This window comes from Coffea eugenioides, chromosome 1 (assembly GCF_003713205.1).
Source record: "Coffea eugenioides isolate CCC68of chromosome 1, Ceug_1.0, whole genome shotgun sequence".
Lineage (NCBI taxonomy): Eukaryota > Viridiplantae > Streptophyta > Magnoliopsida > Gentianales > Rubiaceae > Coffea > Coffea eugenioides.
The window spans coordinates 31,939,995-31,955,743 of NC_040035.1; the positions used below are offsets into that span (position 1 = coordinate 31,939,995).

A 15,749-nucleotide genomic window follows, 5' to 3' on the forward strand; every position below is an offset into this window, starting at 1 on the left:
CCTGGCAATATGCTACTCTGTTCTTATGCAAGTTTATGCCGGTGAGCCATGACTCCCAAGGTTTGGACAGGAAACTCCAAACTCGTACAAGGGTGGATGTCAAAAACAGATATGGAGTAGTGTTTCTTATTCTGCTTATGCATATTTACAACCCTGAAATGTGAATTAATGCTTCATGCTGCTGTCACTATAGCTTCTCATTCATCAAATTCAGTATTGCGTCCCTTCCATTCCCTTTCTCGTTGTCTCACCACTCCATCTATTGGGCAAAATAGCAAGACTAGAATCAATGCGGCTGATAGTGGGCTTGTGGATTTCTTTGATCACCTTCTTCAGCAATGCATCAATGGAGACCATCTCAGACAACTCAAGCAAACCCACTCTCAGATCATTCACACTTCAACGTTTTTGTCGCCTTTCTTGGCTGCCAGACTTGTATCTGTGTACTCAAAATTTGGGCTTCTTAAGGATGCACGCAAGGTGTTTGACACAATTTCTTCGCTTGATGAAAGTTTCATTACGAGAAATATGCTTTTGTGGAACTCCATATTAAGGGCTAATGTAGTGCAGGGGGAGTATAACGAGGCGCTTAGGCTGTACTGTGAGATGAGAAAAGTTGGGGTTTTGCCTGATGGGTTTGGTTTTCCTTTAATTGTAAAGGCTAGCGGTAGGGCCATGGTGGGCGAAAGTAACTATAAACTGTGTACGAGTGTTCATTGCCACGTGGTCCAATTGGGGTTCCGAGATCACATGCATGTTGTCAATGAGTTGTTGGGAATGTATGGAAAGATTGGGCGAATGGATATTGCGTGTAAATTGTTTGATAGAATGCCTGTGAGAACTCAAATTTCATGGAATGTTATGGTGTCTGGTTTTGCAAATAATTCTGACTGTGAAAATGCTTCTAAGATGTTTGATAGGATGGAATTAGAAGGGTGGGAGCCGAATTCTGTGACTTGGACTTCTTTGTTATCAAGTTTTGGTAAATGTGGGAGTGGTGAGGAGACATTAAGATTGTACAGAATGATGAGGGAGAAAGGTGTTGAGGTTACGGCTGAAGCGGTTGCAGTGGTTCTGTCAGTTTGTGCTGATATGAATGCATTTTGCACGGCTGCGAACTTACATGGATATGTTATAAAGGGTGGGTTCTCCAACTATTCATTTGTTGTAAACTCGTTGATATGTGTGTGTGGAAAAAACTGTGCTGCGAAAGAGGCAGAGAGTTTATTTTCAGGGTTGGAATCAAAGAATATAGTCAGCTGGAATGCTTTGATATCATGCTATGCTGAATCAGGGTTATGTGACGAGGCTTTTGCTCTGTTCTCACAGATGGGAAAGTTACATGATGGTTATGCAGAGTTAAAACCAAATGTAATAACTTGGAGTGCTGTTATTAGTGGATTTGCCGCAAAGGGACGGTTTGAGGAGTCTTTGGAAATCTTTCGGCAAATGCAGATTGCTGAAGTAGCAGGCAACCCTGTCACAATTGCTAGTACTTTGACTGCTTGTGCGGGGTTATCGGCACATTGTCTAGGGAAAGAAATCCATGCCCATGTCACCAGAACTCTGCTAGACAAAAAAGTCTTGGTAGGAAATGGATTGATCAATATGTATATGAAATGCGCTTGCCCCGAGGAAGCTAATTTAGTATTTGAAGGATTAGGTAATAGGGATCTATTCTCATGGAATACAATGATTGCTGGGTATGGGATGCTTGGACTTGGTGACACTGCTTTAAAGTTCTTTTATAACATGATCAACATAGGATTTAAACCTGATGAGGTTACATTTGTTGCTGTTCTTTCTGCATGTAGTCATGCAGGTCTTGTTGCAGAGGGTCGCAAGCTTTTCGACCAGATGGTTAGGGATTTTCGAATTGAATCTCAGATGGAACACTATGCTTGCGTGGTTGATCTGCTTGGCCGTGCTGGCTTAGTACTGGAAGCAATTGACTTTGTGAAAAACATGCCAATTGAACCGAATGCATGTGTTTGGGGAGCTCTATTGAACTCTTGTAAAATGTATAAAAATACAGATGCTGCAGAAGAGACTGCTGCTCAAATTTTTGGTCTTGAACCTGGGATGACTGGGAGTTACATGTTGATATCTAATTTATATGCTGCACAGGGAAGATGGGAGGACTCTGCTAAAGTAAGACACTCAGCAAAGACAGTGGGGCTGAAGAAAAGCCCTGGACGGAGTTGGATTGAGGTGAAGAAGAAAGTGCATGCATTCTTAGCTGGAGAAGCTTTAGACTCGGGGATGGAGGAAATATATAGGGTACTGGATTATTTAAGTCTTCAAATGGAGATGGAGAGTTATGCATTATGCCAGAAGTCCACGTCTCAGTTAGCACTCGAAGAAGAATGTGTGGCATATATTTGAAGGGCGTAATCCACAGCCATTCCCTGTTCTCCACAATTTCATGTCTTCCTAATTAACTCCCCAAGTTTTTCTTGATACTCAAAAACTGCCCATGCAATATGGATTTGGTTAGAAGTATCCATATCACAATAAAATGGTTCTCGTGTTCAGCTATAATTCCATTATCACAATAAATAATAGCCAAAATCGAGTGGGTTGATCACTCTTAGTTATTATCATAAAAAATGAGATAAAAGGTATAGGATTCATCTTTATACACTTTCAGTGTAAGAGTATTTTTATACTAGCAAATTTAGATGAACACCGCACAATCTTTGTTTAAATTTAAAATACACTTTTTGTACATGATAGCATATATTCAAGTTTGCTAGTATAAAATAATTTTTACGCTAACAGTGCATAAAAATAGTTATCTATAAAGATATATGAATTGACTTTTTGTTGAAAAAATTCCATCATGCCTTCTACTACTCTATACAACTGTAGTAGAGTACAAAATCAATTATGGCTCTCATCGAATTGGATTTACTAAATTGTTCCATACTCAGGAGATATTGACCCTAAAAGAATTTTAATTCGGTATGAACACCCTACAAAATTTTTGCCAACTTAATTTTGTATTTTTTCTATTTGCTTCTATCAGTATTTAGAACTTTTTATCGCATGATTGAGTTGAAGAAAGATATGAATATGTACCAACCAAATAAAGTTCCTTAGCGGTTCCTCAGTTTAATCTCAAATTATTAGTTAGTTTAAACTTAAAACAATATTACACTAATAAATTAATTTAAACTTACATTCGTATTGTTTTAGAATCTAATAAGCCAATAGTCAAGATATACTTCTTGTTATCCTATTGATCAATTCTTTCTGATTCTTTGGATGTTAAATACACATTGCCCATAGTTTTCTGATTACTTAGTTCCTCTCTCCCATTGTTTACCATGTAAATCTTAGTACATCTTCTCTTTTTACACTTCAAAGTTATTCTAAGAGCAATAATACAAACAAATAAGTAGATACGAATAAGATTGATGGTATTTGGTACATAGATATTTATTTATTTTTGTGGCTTTATAAATAAGACTTTAATTGATGGAAGCGATTCACAATGAGAAAAATTCTACAGTTAAAGAATAATTAAAGGAGATTATTCTTGATTATAAGTAATAGGGGTTGGGGTGGGGAGGGGGAGGAAAAGAATGAGTTGGGTGGTTTGGGGGAGAGGCCGAGAGGGAATGTAAGTGAGAGGTTTCAGGTTTGAGCCTTCTCTTTTATAGTAAAAAAAAAAAATGGTGTAGTCGCAAAAATACAGGGGTTCTAAGCTTGTCAATGTTCCACTAAGGTATATAAGGTGCTATAAAAAGAAAAGGAGAAAAGACAAACAATATATAGTTATATATCATTCATTTGGTTCTTATTACCATTTTTTTGGTTTCCAATCTGTTATAGATGGTGTCTATAGCTAAAGATGTATACTTCTTGTACATTTATAATTGTATATTATTTATTAATATATATTGCACATTTTATTGTCATTCTAATATATACTAACTTCTAAATACAACAAGATGTGACATGAATTCAATATTTTTTTTGGATAGTGAATTATTTATAAAAAATTATTTATTTACATCATCAACACTTTTTCCAACCATATTTTTATCTAACATGCATCATATAAGAAAGTGTTACAATATCTTTTTTTTTCAAAAAATTTTCCCCCATAATCTACTATCCAAACACACTAAATGTTTTCTATTAGACGTTGAATAGCCCTACTTACCTTCTCATTACATGATTAGTAAAGAAAATTTTCAAAACTATGTATAGAAGTGACTAAACACTACGTATAGATTTGACTAAGGGTATCTTGAATTGATAAGGTAACCCTTGTCACCAAGGTTTAAATATTCATTTGGTTATGTAGCTCAAGATTTGTATTATCTAAAATAAAAGACCATTTTCTCATCACAAACATGCAAGAGACCTGTGGATAAATTTTCTTTTTGGACTGAATCAGACAACTTGTGGATAAATTTCTTTCTGGAACTTGTGCTTTTTTCCTTTTCCTTGGGTTGGACAAGGGAACAAATGACTGTTCATTTGCTTCTGCTTAATGTGTTTTATGGTTGTATTGCTCTACTACTAAAAAAAACTTTATCCAATTGCTCATACTTCTTTTCTTCCTTGCTTGAATGCCCACTTAATATTTTTTGTTCAAAATATTTTTTTGAACTTTTTTCTTAGATTTATGAATGAGACTGGTGGATTGCTTGATGAATTTATTTTACTATTTGGGAATTGCTAGAAATAGGTTGATAATAACTGTTAAACAAGGTCATAATCAGGAGAGGATTATTTTGTATTTCGTTCCTGAGTATATGAAAAATTACCTCAAGAAATTCACACAAAATCATCTTCAAAAGTAGATATATTTCCCTATATTATATCTCTTTTTACGCTAATTAATTATTGGCACTTGCTTCTAGAGTGCAAGTGTTTATATACATACGCGCCTTCTGGTTTCTGTTTAACATTCATATTGAAAGTACATTTTTGCTTAATCCTTGAAGCCTTGATGTGGCTTTTGATGTATAAGCTTTGCAAAATTGTTGCTTTCTCTCATGGCTGTTGTATTCTAGATAGGTATGGAGGCCTTATTTGTTTTTTCCCTTTTTAATTATCTATGAAAAAGTCTGTTGTTAAAAAAGTGAAAAACCTTGATCCTTTTAGGAATTTGATCTCAATTTTGTGATTCAAGGTTTTGAAGCTTAGGATCGTTTCATAGACTGCAAGATGTGATGCTTATGGATGTTTAATACATTTAGTTCAATGGTTTGTTTTCTTATGTTTATATGGTCTATTATCTATGTGTGTAGAATTAAAATAGCTTAAAGGAGTTTGATATACATATATATATTCAGTTAAGTAATAAAAGTTGTTAATGAAGAATATCATCATTTTCCACAAAAAAAAAAAAAAAATCAGCAGTCAATTCTTCCATTACATCTACTAAAGTAATTAATTAATTAAAATCTAAGACAAAATCTAACTAGCATATATAAAATATTTAACGTCTGGATGATGTAATTATTCTGTTGAAAAATTTCAGAAATTTTAAATAAAGAAGATGAAAGGACATGTTTTGTAATAAAATAAGAAAGTTTACGATGTTTTAAATCAGTGAATTTCATAATAAGATTTTGATTAAAAAAATTTCATAATCTATGAATTTCAATTTAATGTTAATACAACATAATTCAAAATTCAAACTTTACAACAATATTCAAGTTAATAATAAATCATAGTAAGGGAGAGGGGAAGTTACGCTCTCAAATCAAAAGCTGAAACAATTTTCACCATTTTTTTCCCTAAAACACCATGTATGAAACAACATAGAGGAAAGGTTATGATTCGTGGCCACATCACCTAACGATAATGATAAGTATAGATTATAACTCTTAATAATTAAAAGTTGATAAATTAAAGACTTTTAATTATTACTATCTAGACCATTAATTATTAAGGACAAATTAGTTAGTAATTAATAGTAACTGTACATGACCAAAATTATAAGCTAAACCAATGAACGTACGCCCACAATTGTTTCTTGATACAAGTCAAGTTATAGAAATTCATGAAAAAGTTCTACACCATAAAACTATTGAGAATAATAATTCATATAAATATGTACATTATATAATATAATATGTATAGGTTAATAATAAATATATAAAAATTATAATCAATATGTAATTTTTTTAATAATATATAATATTCATCTATATTGAATACATAAATAAGTATCGATTGTGAACTTGGATCAAGCCCTACCTAGGCCTGAAACCTTAACATATATGTGAACCGAGTTTATGTCTCATAGTGTTAGCTCAAAATTCAAAACCTCGAAACTTTTATTTATTTTTTTATGAGTCGAGATTGAATTTGCTAAAACCCCACACATAAATCATAGTTGACACTCTAAATGCAGGCGTTTTCAATCATCACATTACAAACTCATGGAATGCTGTTATTTCATGAGAGTATGCATATGTGTGTGTGTCTATATACATATATATATATATATATATATATATATATATATGTTTGAAAAATGTATGCTTCCCCTGCCTTTGTGATTAGATAGTAGTTTACTAACATTTTATTTATTTCTAACCGCTGTTATTAAAGCTAATTGATTTAGCGGTTCAACCGATTAATTTGATGAATTGATCACCTAACCAAGTTAGATTGGTAGTTGGACTAGAAAAGGAAGGAACTCAATGACTATTCAAAAACTCACTGGTTCAACTGCAAAAATCTAGAAAACCAATTAATTCAACAACCAATTCAATGATTATATTATTTTGAATAATTTAAATATATTATTTTATTATAATCAAATCATCATAGGTTCAATTAGTGAACATGTACTTGAATCGCTAACTCGTTGAAACAGTGGCATTGGCGGGTGATGTTTAGGCCGGATTTAATGATTCAAATTATGCTCATTATTCTAACATGTAACATAACTTTCAAGAATGTGTAACATAAATATATGGGCTCGTTTGGTAAGACTGAAGTTTGAAATCTGAAAATTAAGTGCTAAAAGTATTAAGTTGCTGAATTGATTAAATTATAGCTGTTTGATAACTAATTGAATTATAATGCTGAATTGAAATATCGTGATAATATTATATTTTTATCTTTAAAAAATTACATTGTTTGTATATTTAGAGAGAAAGAAAAGTGTGTGTCCAACTATGAGAGAGATAGAAAAATAATGAAACAACTTAGATGTGATGTTTGAGTGTGCATATTTGTGTGCAAAAGTGTAGTTTTACATGCGTATGTGTGTCAATAGGAAGAGAACAAATATGTATTTTGTGCCGAGAAAGAGCATATTGTTGGTAATAGTTTGTAATGAGAAAGTTGAAGTTCATTGTCCCACATTCAAAGAGGGCACTTGGGGCTTTCTGGTTAGGATAGGGTGTTAATTAATTGTCTAAAATATTTATTTTAGATAATTAATTAGAGGTGGTTAATGACAGTTACATTTAACAGACATACCTATTAATGGTTAACTACCTATACACCTATTCAATAAGGATTGCATCCTTTGATAGTATCTTGGATAGGTGCTTCAATTCTTTAAAATAGTAGGACTTTGACAGAATTAAATCATTTTTTTTCCATTAATAGTTCTTAGACTTTGTTGCATCATAGAGGTAATTTGTCTAATATAGAGGCAAATAACACCTTAAGGAAAGTGTTTTCACGCCTCAAAGTCTCTGCATTTGTCTAGTTTAAATTAGTTATTTACTACTTTCCTACAATCTTAAGGTGTTATTCTCAACAATGGGGTCAAGTTCTGAATCTGCTTTCAAAGTGATCAATTAGGACTTTGTCAAGTTGGACAGATTCGACGGCACTAACTACTCCTGTTGGAAGGATAAGATGATGTTTTTCCTGACAACTTTGAAGATTGCTTATGTTCTGGATCCTTCACTTCCTGAAATTCCAGCGCCTAAAGATGATGATTCTGATGAAGTCAAGGCACAACACAAGAAACGCGAAGAGGACGAGTTGCTGTGCAAAGGACACATCATGAATACTCTTTCTGACCGCTTGCATGATCTGTATACTGCAGTCAAGTTGCTAAAGGAAATCTGGAATGCGCTGGAGTACAAGTATAATACGATGAAACAAGGTGCGGACAAATTTTTTATTATGCAATATTTTGATTTTCATATCACTGAGAATTCTTCTCTTATGGATCGGATTCATGATCTCCAAGTGATTGTGTCTAAGTTACATGATCTAAAAGTGGAGGTATCCGAATCTTTGCAAGTTGGAGCAGTAATAGCCAAACTTCCAACCAGTTGGATTGACTATAAGAAAAAGTTGCTCCATACTAATGAAACATTCACTATAGATCAGATTTTAAAACATTTGTGTATTGAAGAAGATACCAGAAATCTTCAAAAGAAGCAAATAGAATCTGATATTAAAGTGAATGCTTTAAGTGAGAAGAATTCACAGAATTTTTCTGGTTCCAAAAGAAAGTCTCCAGAAGCAAGTACATCTAAGGACAAGAAGAAGAATAGAGTCTGCTATAAGTGAGGCAAGAAGGGACATTACAAGCGTGAATGCAAGGCAGATTGCAACAAAAAACAAAGGAAAGACAATGCCAAAAATGCAAATCTGGTTGAACAAGATGTTGTTGAGATCGTTACAATGGTTTCACATTGGAGCATTGGCATGATTTCTGAGTTGCATGTGGCTGCTGCAACCAAATCATGTGACTGGTGGTATGATTCTGGTGCCACCGTCCACGTTTGTAATGATAAGTTCCAGTTCAAGACTTATGAAGAAGTTCCTGATGGTCATGAAGTATTGATGGGAAACCATAATACAGCAAAGGTTCTTGGCAAAGGAAGTGTAGACTTGCAGTTTACTTCTGGAAAGAAACTTATATTGGTCAATCTACTTCATGTTCCAGAAATTAGGAAAAATCTTGTGTCGGCTGATGCCTTAAACAAAAAGGAGCTAAAGGCTATACTAGAGTCTAATAAGGTTGTCTTCTCTATGGATGGTGTATTTGTAGGCAAGGGATACTCTTGTGATGGAATGTTCAAGCTATGTATCAATAAAGATAAAATTTCTATGTATGTTGTAGATGCTTCATATTCTCTCTGATAGGGGTGAGCAAATTCGGTACATACCGAATTCATAACCGAATTCAAATTTAATTTGGTAATTTGAAATCGGGTATTTGGTAATTTGGTACAAATTTGGTACATACCGAATTCACCGAATTCTAATATGGTATGAAATAGGTAATGAGATTATGAATTTGGTAATAACCGATTTTGCATTCAAATTCGGTAAAATGAAATAAGGTATCGCATTACCGCGTTCGAATTTATAAAATTATATAATATATAGATAAATGCTATTTAGTATTAGTATATACTACTAATATATTATTATATTAATAGGTAAATGCTATTAATAATAGTTAGTATATGGTATTATCATGTACTTATAATAATAATAATATATAATAATGTACAATATATTATTTTAGTATTTGTTAATTGTTATATGACTATAATAATGCAAATATATAGTAATAAATAACAATATAACATAACTATAATACTTATTATTTTATACATGAGTAACATGACTAGAATTAGATAATAATTAATACATATATGTATAATACTAAATATTAAACAATAAACATAATTGGTAATTAGAATTTAGATATTGGTAATTTGATACATCATTCATGTTTGAATTATTGAATATTTGAATGCGTAACCTGTAACTTGCAAGTATTAATGTGCTCTAAATTTACATTACATATTTAACATAAAAATTCATATTCTCTATTCACTAATCTTAAGCCTTTAAGTATAGACAAGACAACTAAGCAGTGTAAGTAAATGTATATGAATTGCAAATCAATGTATTAGTGTATTGACTTTCACAATAACATATGTAAGTAAATAAGTTTTATTTTGATTTGAAATAAATTATAAGTTTGTAACTAATATAACTTATAACTAATCATTGTAATTTGTAAGTTTGTAACTAATATTACTTATTATTAATCATTGTAAATTATAAATTCATAAATTATCACTAATCATTGTATAGTCTAAGGTTTATTCTAGTTTAAATTAATCACTTTTTATGTGTTCCTTAAATCATAGACTAAGGATTCTAGGTCTAAGTGATCAAATAAATGCCAATTAAATTAAACCACAAAATGATTAGAATATAAGTAATGTGTTAAATTATGAATAAATTTGGGGATCAAATTAGTAATAATTTTTAAAAAATCAGTTTTTTTTTTTTATAAATGAATTCGGTTAACCGAATTCATTACCATTTCCAAATTCAAAATCGGTTGCGAAATGAATTCGGTTATAGCCAATTTGAAATTGAAAGCGGTTTAGATTTCTATAAGTCAAATAACTGAATTCACCGAATTCAGCTAACTGAATTATCGAATTTGTACCGTTTGCTCACCCCTACTCTCTGACATGGTAGATTAGCACATGTTAATCATAAAACTTTGCAGTTTATGTCTAAACATGGGCTGATTTCATTTAAGGATAATCTTCAAAAAAATGTGAAACATGCATACAAGCAAAAATATCCAGATTACCTTTTCCTAAAGCAGAAAGAAACAATGATTTGTTAGATCTTGTTTATTCTGACGTTTGTGAATTAAATGGGTTTCTAACAAGAGGAGGAAATAGGTATTTCATCACATTCATTAATGATTATTCAAGATATGTGTATGTTTACTTGATGAAAACAAAAGATGAGTCATTTCATATGTTTAAGTGTTAGAAAAATCTTGTGAAAAATCAATTAGGAAAGAAAATCAAAATTTTGAGAAGTGATAGAGGTGGGGAATATTTCCCTATTGATTTTTCTCAATTTTGTGAAGAAAATGGGATTATACACCAAACTAGTGCACCTTATACTCCGCAGCAAAATGGTTTGGCAGAAAGAAAAAATAGGACTTTAAAAGATATGGTAAATGCTATGATTATAAGTTCTAGACTGCCTAAAAATTTGTGGGGAGAGGCTTTACTGGCTGCTTGTCATATACATAATTGAGTAACTTAGCTTAAATCCAAGAGATCACCATATGAATTATGAAAAGGTAGAAAACCAAACTTCAGGTATTTTTGAGTTTGGGGTTGTATAGCCTTTTATAGAGTCCCTGATCATAATAGAACTAAATTGGGACCTCGAGTACTTAAAAGTGTGTTTGTAGGCTATGCTGAAAATTCAAAAGCATATTGATTGCTAGATTTAGATTCTAACGTCATTGTGGAATCTAGAGATGTCGAATTTTTAGAAGATAAATTTCTTTATAATTCGACAATGAGTACAGATTTAAGCCAAGAGCCACCGCCTATTTCCAATGCTGGACTCTCTACTAATAATAAAGGAACGCAGGCGACGTTCCAAGTGAATTGAGGAGTCAAAGGCAGCGGAAGGAAAAACATTTATCCTCTGATTTTATAGATTCACAAGCTATTGTTTTCTTAGTTGAACGCGATAGAAAATTTCTACTTGACAAGATTCCTGTCTTGTTAAATGTAAAAGATGACGTAAAACTTTTAGTGAAGCTATGAAATCAAGAGATGTGTCGTTTTGGCGAGAGTCAATTAATGATGAAATGAATTTATTATTGAGTAATCATACTTGGATCCTAGTTGATTTGCCTCTGGGTTCTAAGCCAATTGGCTGTATGTGGGTATTTCAAAAGAAATATGCAACTGATGGATCTGTACAAACTTTTAAGGTAAGATTAGTAGCAAAAGGATTTAGGCAAAAAGAGGGAATTGATTATTTTGATACTTATGCACCTGTGGCCAGAATTATATCTATAAGAGTACTATTAGCATTGGCTTCAATATTTGATTTGTGTGTACATCAGATGGATGTATAAACGGCTTTTTTAAATGGTGACTTAAATGAAGAGGTGTATATGGATCAACCAGAAGGCTTTGTTCTACTAGGAAATGAAAAGAAAGTTTGCAAACTGATAAGATCTTTGTATGGTTTAAAGCAAGCACCTAAACAATGGCATCAAAAGTTTGAATTTGCTATACTCTCTAATGGTTTTAAATATAATAATGCTGATAAGTGCATTTATTCCAAGTTTACTAAAGAGTATGGTGTGATAATCTGTTTATATGTGGATGACATGCTAATTGTTGGTACTAATTACAAAGGCGTTGACAAAACTAAGAAGTATTTATCTTCTATATTCAATATGAAAGATCTTGGAGAAGTAGATACTATCTTAGAAATTAAAGTTAAGAAACATTATGGGGGCTATTCTTTAAGTCAATCTCATTATGTTGAGAAAGTTTTAAACAAGTATCAACATTTGAAGGTGAAAGAAGTAAGCACTCCTTATGATCCTAACTTTAAGTTGTTTGAAAATTCTGGAAAGCCGATTGCTCAATTAGAATACGCTAGTGCAATTGGTAGTCTAATGTATGCTATGCATTATACTAGGCCAGATATTTCATATGCAGTTTGTCGACTTGCTAGGTATACTAAGAGTCCTAGTATAGAACATTGGAAGCTATAGGTAGAGTGCTTGGATATCTTAAAAGGACAAAAGATTTAGAGCTTTCCTATAACAAATTTCCGACTGTACTTGAAGGTTATTCTGATGCAAGCTGGGTAACCAGTGTATGTGACAAAGTGTCTACTTCTGGATGGATTTTTACATTGGGTGGAGGAGTTGTTTCTTGGGCATCAAAGAAACAAACCATTATAACTCATTCCACCATGGAGGCTGAATTTGTAGCCTTAGCAGCTGCATGCAAAGAGGCCGAATGGCTAAGAAACTTATTGTTAGACATCAAGTTGTGGCCAAAACCGATGGCAGCCATTTCTTTGCATTATGATAGTGAAGCCACTATGTCTAGAGCATTAAATAGAATATATAATGGAAAATATAGACATATAAGCCTAAGACATAAATATGTCAGACAATTATTGAATGATGACATAGTCACAGTGGTGTATGTTAGATCATTCAACAACTTGGCAGATCCATTCACTAAAGCTCTCTCAAGAGATGTAGTGAAAGCAACGTCATTGGGAATGGGGTTAAAACCCTTTGTCTAGAACCACTAGTAATGGTAACCCAACCTCTCTTCTAGCACTAACACTAGATGAAAGGTTTAAAGAGTAATAACAAGTTACTAATAAGTGGTTGTGAGCACTAGAAATTGTATTATACCATTCCAAGGTACTAGTGCAGTTTGATGCTTAAGAGGCTGAGTATCATACTCTTAATGAAGCTAAATATGGTTTCATAGTGTCTTGGTAATAAAATCTTGAAATGTACTTCATCTATATGATCATGGGATTGGTGCCGCTCCTAGCAAAAGTGGGGTTTTCTTTTGTAAATGATCACGAATCTAGGATGGAGCACATGGCCAGTAAAAGTGCTAAAATCATTTCATGAACTATTCTCCGAAGGATATAATCTTGTGTGTGCTATTTCTGTTTTACTTTAAAGTTATGGTTTAAGCTACGTAGCCACCATGACTTGTTAGAACAAGTGAAATATTTACACTAAGAGAAGGGTTTTAGTTCACAAACACCTTTCTCTATGCAAGATAATATGACTGCTAATTTAATTTCATTGCAAACTAAGTGGGGGGTTGTTGGTAATAGTTTGTAATGAGAAAGTTGAAGTTCATTGTCCCACATTCAAAGAGGGCACCTTGGACCTTGGGGCTTTCTGATTAGGGTAGGGTGTTAATTAATTGTCTAAAATATTTATTTTAGATAATTAATTATGGGTGGTTAATGACAGTTACATTTAACAGACATACCTGTTAAATGGTTAACTACCTATACACCTATTTAATAAGGATTGCATCCTTTGATAGTGTCTTGGATAGGTGTTTCAATTCTTTAAAATAGTAGGACTTTGACAGTATTAAATCACTTTTTTCCGTTGATAGTTCTTAGACTTTGTTGTATCCTGAAGGTAATTTCTCTAATATGGAGGGAAATAACACCTTAAGGAAAGTGTTTTTACGCCTCAAAGTTTCTGCATTTGTCTAGCTTAGATTAGCTATTTACTACGTTCCTACACATATATGACTAATATGAGAATGTGTTGTCTCTATAAGAGTTATAGCACGTGTAGTCAATTCGAAAAATTCAGTGCCAAATTTTTACTTTTTTAAAAGTTTTTGTACACAAATTAAGTAGTACTTAATGCATTAAGTGATAAGGCATTTCTGTTATCAAACATGTTGAATTCAAAAAGTTCTAAATGAATTAATTTTTAGCATTAAGTAGAGTTATGAAACAGGCCTATAATTTTTTCTCCTAGCAAATGGTGAGTGCCCCACCTACCATTCTACTTTATTATCCAAAAGGGAAGAAATATCTAGTGCATGGACAAATGTTGACACCGTCAATTGAATTTTCATCTCTCAATCCATCCCTATTTAATTCAATGTTTCTATTATTTGAAAGCCTAGTCAGTAAAATACTCATATTATATTTGTATTATTCAATTCGTACATATCATTAACAAAAATTTTGTATTTCATACATTTCAAAAATAATTTGAAAGATATTCATACTTTTCAGTTAATTCTATAAAATATCTAATAAAATTTTGATGCATTATACTTCATGAACTGTACTTCAATTTTTGAAAAAATTTTAAATTTAATTAAGGATAATGACATATTTCAGAATCATGTCATGAATCGAGCAACATGTACCATAATTATTGTAGATTTATACATATTTAAGTAATAAGGTGATAATCTTCTAATAAATTTAATGTCACAAACACAACACTAAGCTTAAAAGTGGCATAAATATGACATAATCTTTGAAAATTATAGTAAATTTATTCGTATTTTTAGTTGCTAACTTTCAAATATGTTCGTACTATTCACATATGAATTTATATACATAATTTTGTTGTAACACATATTTCTATGCTAAACTTTTAATCATATTTCTAAAAAAGTTATGTATAATGTACACACGTATAATATCTCGAATTATACCCGTTCTTCTTTTGGCTAACTATGTTTAAAAGATCCATTTTCTTATGAATTGTATAAAGTTCTTTTTTGGCTCTAGACTGTATCAGGAATGCAGGAAAACTTTTCTTTTCCCTTTTCGATGGCTTGGACAAGAGAGCAAATGAGTGGTCCATCCGCTGGCGCTTAATTTAATAAATTCTACATTCTCAAGGAATTCTGTCAAAGGAAATTGTATTCTGATTCCATTAAGGCCCAAGATATCCCAGAGAAGTACAAAATTTTGTTTTTTGCGAAAAAGATAGCACAAAGAAACAAATTCAAAACTGCTGTGTGGCTTTGCCTTTCCTACAAGAGAGTGTGGCTGATAGCCCTTTATCACTTATCTCCCGCAAATTCTTTTCCAACCTCATGCTTTGTGGCTTTTTCTTATGGTCCTCTAAAAAACCCCTTTTCCATATACTTCTTATTTAAATACTACATCCTATATTTTTAGACATTTATACAACTCCATCTCATTTCAAGTTATGCAGAATAAAGCCTTTATATTGCTCAAGGTTATTTCATTTTGGTCCACCGAATTAGAGCGTAAATAAAAACTTTACCCCCAAAAAAATGAATAAAACTATCTAATTGAACTTTCATTCTTGTATTATCATTTTCTTTTTTTCTTTGATTTATAAAAGATATAAAACGTGGTACCAATAAGTCGTTTCCATCAAAACCAAATCAAGGTGCCCTTGCAGAGAAAACTAACAAAAACTTTTGGACACAATGTGCAATTCT

At 32.2% G+C, this 15,749-nt stretch overlaps 2 protein-coding genes across 2 annotated transcripts; both read left to right on the top strand.

The window, feature by feature from the left end:
* The first annotated feature begins 55 nt into the window (after window positions 1-55).
* Window positions 56-2,600, top strand: LOC113780672 (putative pentatricopeptide repeat-containing protein At1g17630). The gene has a single exon (XM_027326454.1). The coding sequence runs from the start codon at window positions 169-171 to the stop codon at window positions 2,383-2,385; it is 2,217 nt and encodes a 738-aa protein (XP_027182255.1). The 5' UTR covers window positions 56-168; the 3' UTR covers window positions 2,386-2,600.
* Window positions 2,601-7,845: 5,245 nt separating this feature from the next.
* Window positions 7,846-8,511, top strand: LOC113770358. Its single transcript, XM_027314786.1, has one exon. The coding sequence runs from the start codon at window positions 7,846-7,848 to the stop codon at window positions 8,509-8,511; it is 666 nt and encodes a 221-aa protein (XP_027170587.1).
* The last annotated feature ends 7,238 nt before the right edge of the window (window positions 8,512-15,749 follow it).

Excerpts from the sequence above, each read along its gene's own strand:
- LOC113770358 (XM_027314786.1), top strand. The coding sequence starts at position 7,846 with ATGATGTTTTTCCTGACAACTTTGAAGATTGCTTATGTTCTGGATCCT.
- LOC113780672 (XM_027326454.1), top strand. The coding sequence starts at position 169 with ATGCTTCATGCTGCTGTCACTATAGCTTCTCATTCATCAAATTCAGTA.